The 3,021-nt window shown below is 47.6% G+C and overlaps 1 protein-coding gene across 1 annotated transcript in view; it reads left to right on the forward strand.

Annotated features, from left to right (window-relative positions):
- Positions 1 to 3,021, forward strand: part of LOC103072349 (calcium-activated potassium channel subunit alpha-1) — a 545,963-nt gene that overhangs the window by 530,259 nt on the left and 12,683 nt on the right. Inside the window, exons 26-27 of the mRNA XM_007467587.1 lie at positions 18 to 212; positions 2,249 to 2,367. Of these exons, the coding sequence (XP_007467649.1) occupies positions 18 to 212; positions 2,249 to 2,367 (314 nt within the window). The remainder of the gene's footprint in view (positions 1 to 17; positions 213 to 2,248; positions 2,368 to 3,021) is intronic.

Consider the following 3,021-nt stretch of genomic DNA (forward strand, 5'->3'; position numbering starts at 1 on the left):
CCCCGTTCTCTTCCCAGACATACTTCAATGACAACATCCTCACCCTGATACGGACCCTGGTGACCGGAGGAGCCACGCCGGAGCTGGAGGCTCTGATTGCCGAGGAGAATGCACTGCGCGGGGGCTACAGCACCCCCCAGACGCTGGCCAATAGGGACCGCTGCCGCGTGGCCCAGTTAGCACTTCTGGACGGGCCCTTTGCGGACCTGGGGGTGAGTTCAGGGGGCAAAGGGCACCTGAGCTGGCTGTTTGGGAATGGCGGGATCCAAATGTGTCAGACAGTGACAGGCTAGGTCTCTGCCTTTGCTACTTTCTACAGGAAAAGAACTGTAAGAGGTGATGCTTATGGCTTACTGTGTAGCAGGCACTGGGCTTTACATGTATTCATTCATTTTAATCCCCATGGTGACCCTTTGGCGTAGGTTCTCTTATCAGACGCTTTAAGGAAACTGGGGCTCAGAGAGACTGAGGACTGGCCCCATAAGGAATTTGCTTCAGAGCAAGGAATCCTGGCTTCAGAGCCTGTGGGCTTACTGACTCCCCTCAGGTACCTTCTGCCACAGATGGGAGGCATTGGGGCGGGTTCCAAATGCAGCCAAGGCTGGGAGCCTTTTCTACAGGTCTCTTAGCATGACTCAGGGCTACTTAACCCCAACTGCACATTAATAGGTCTGTCAGAGTGCCTGAACTAGGCTGGTGTGTGCAACCCAGAGGGAGACATCAGTCGCCTCAGCAGCAGCGGGGGCATGGGGGAGAGTGAATGGGTCCAGCCTCAGAGTTAGGTGACCCCGGTCTGGAATTAGAGACATTAAAGAATCCACGTGAGATGCTGTTGGTTTGGCCAGCGGGTCTACGTGCACATAATAAGCTATGGTGTTCTGAAAACCACCGGCGCTGGGGTCATGCCCAGAATCCTGGGGGCTGAGTACAGCCATCAGTGGTTTTTAAAAGCTCCTCGTGGGCTATTAATTCTGAGGCTGGACCCAGTCACCCTCCCCCATGCCCCTGCTGCTGCAGAGGGACCCATGCCTCCCTTTGGGTTCCACGCACCAGCCTGGTTCAAGCACTCTGGCAGAAGTAAGCAGTCTTGATCCTTATTCCCCGCCCGACTCCGTGGATGCATTCATTCAAGGGCTGGAGCCACCAGTCTTGGGAGCCAGTAAACCCATTGTACAAACAATAGTGCCACCCAGAAAGTCCAAATAGTGGAAAAGGAGCCAAGGAAAGGGTCACTTTCTCCATTTCTTCTGAAACCCTGATGCCAACTTGCACTATATTTTAGTTTGTTTATGGGCAGGGATCTATGTGCTAGGCTGGGCTTTTTTAAAAGGCCACCTCCATAGCTAGTGGCTCTTTTTATCATCATTTACTCATTGATACACTTTAAAAGAATAAAGACTTTAAATAATGATAAGATCTGGCTCCTTTTGTGTTCTCTAATGTGATGCCCATCTGAACACTTTGGTAACAGGAAGGACAGATGCAGTCACTTTATTCCCAGTGAAGTCAGCCTTTGGTGCCCTTCCTATAATAATATCTACCTGAAGCCAACTGGCTGCAGGAAGCCAGCATTTCTGAGTGAATGAGTTTGCTTTCACCTTCCGCATCAGGCCCCAGACCCTTGGAAGGTGACTGTGAACTGATTAGAACTGTGAATCCCAGTTATTCAGCCTGCAGACCTCCAGCTCCTGGGGAAACACATTCCCTTCCACCCTTGCCATCTCTGAGGTCTGTAAATTGTGCTTTTCACACAGTCCTTCTCTGAAAGAGTCTGTCACCATAGTACCTGGTGGGGTCTTTTCTCCTGGCAGTGATTTTCATTATCACTCGAGCAGTTTTGACAACACGGTCAGATCACAGTGATTACAGCTGAGCTGGGGCTAAACATCATCACCATTTTGCAAAGCTGGTTTCTTCTCCTCAGCTGAACAGACATCTGAGACCTTCAAGCTTACACCATCACTTAAAATAAGGAGAGGCCCCATCTCCTTGGAGCTCTCATCGCTGCAGATGGAAAACTAGAGAGAACCAGAGGAAAACCCATTATTATCTGATCCCCCAAAATCGCCGGTATTGAGGTGTAGGCTGTAAACCACACTAACTTCTTCAGCTACGGTTCCTTGGTACAGACCCTCCGACTCAGGAGACACCGAAATGAGCTTTCATTAAAAAGCCCTTTTCTCCCCGGGACCTCTCCTTTTAGGCAAATAAAAATGCTTTTTCTCTCTGTTCTTTTGTTGACTCCCAGGATGGTGGTTGTTATGGTGATCTGTTCTGCAAAGCTCTGAAAACATATAATATGCTTTGTTTTGGAATTTATCGGCTGAGAGATGCTCACCTCAGCACCCCCAGCCAATGCACGAAGAGGTGAGTATGTTTCCACTCCCACCCACAAGGCAGAGACATAAATGCCCTCTCCTGTCCCCCACAATGAGGGCAAAGGTCTACATACACGCTCTCAACGTGCAAATTACTCTGCCCACATTAAATCCGTCACTGAGTTTGCTGGTTGTGGGAAGCTTTTTTCTTTAATTACTAATAGCAGATGTAAAGACATTGTGGGAAAAATTCAAGTTTTATGGGATAGTTCCATCCATCACCTAATTACAGAAGTCTGAAGGCAAGCATGTCCTCCACACTCCTGCAACTGGGATAATTCTGTTGGTACCTAATATAGAAATATTTCATATTGCTACTGTTTAAGGTAAATGGTTCCTTTGCCGTGCCTTAGACACCTATATATATATAATTTTTTTTATTGAGGTATAGTTGATTTGCAATGTTGTGTAAGCTTCAGGTGTACAGCACAGTGATTCAGTAATACGTGTGTGTGTGTGTGTGTGTGTGTGTGTGTGTGTGTGTGTATGTTCTTCTTCATAGAGACCTATCTTTTTACTTAACGTATTTTTCAATTGATTCACTTTTATATATGTATTTTATTTTTTTAATTTTTTTTTTTTTTTTTTTGCGGTACGCGGGCCTCTCACTGTTGTGGCCTCGCCCGTTGCGGAGCACAGGCTC

The sequence above is a fragment of the Lipotes vexillifer genome, unplaced genomic scaffold, assembly GCF_000442215.2.
Source record: "Lipotes vexillifer unplaced genomic scaffold, Lipotes_vexillifer_v1.1 scaffold1662, whole genome shotgun sequence".
Classification (NCBI taxonomy): Eukaryota; Metazoa; Chordata; class Mammalia; order Artiodactyla; family Lipotidae; genus Lipotes; species Lipotes vexillifer.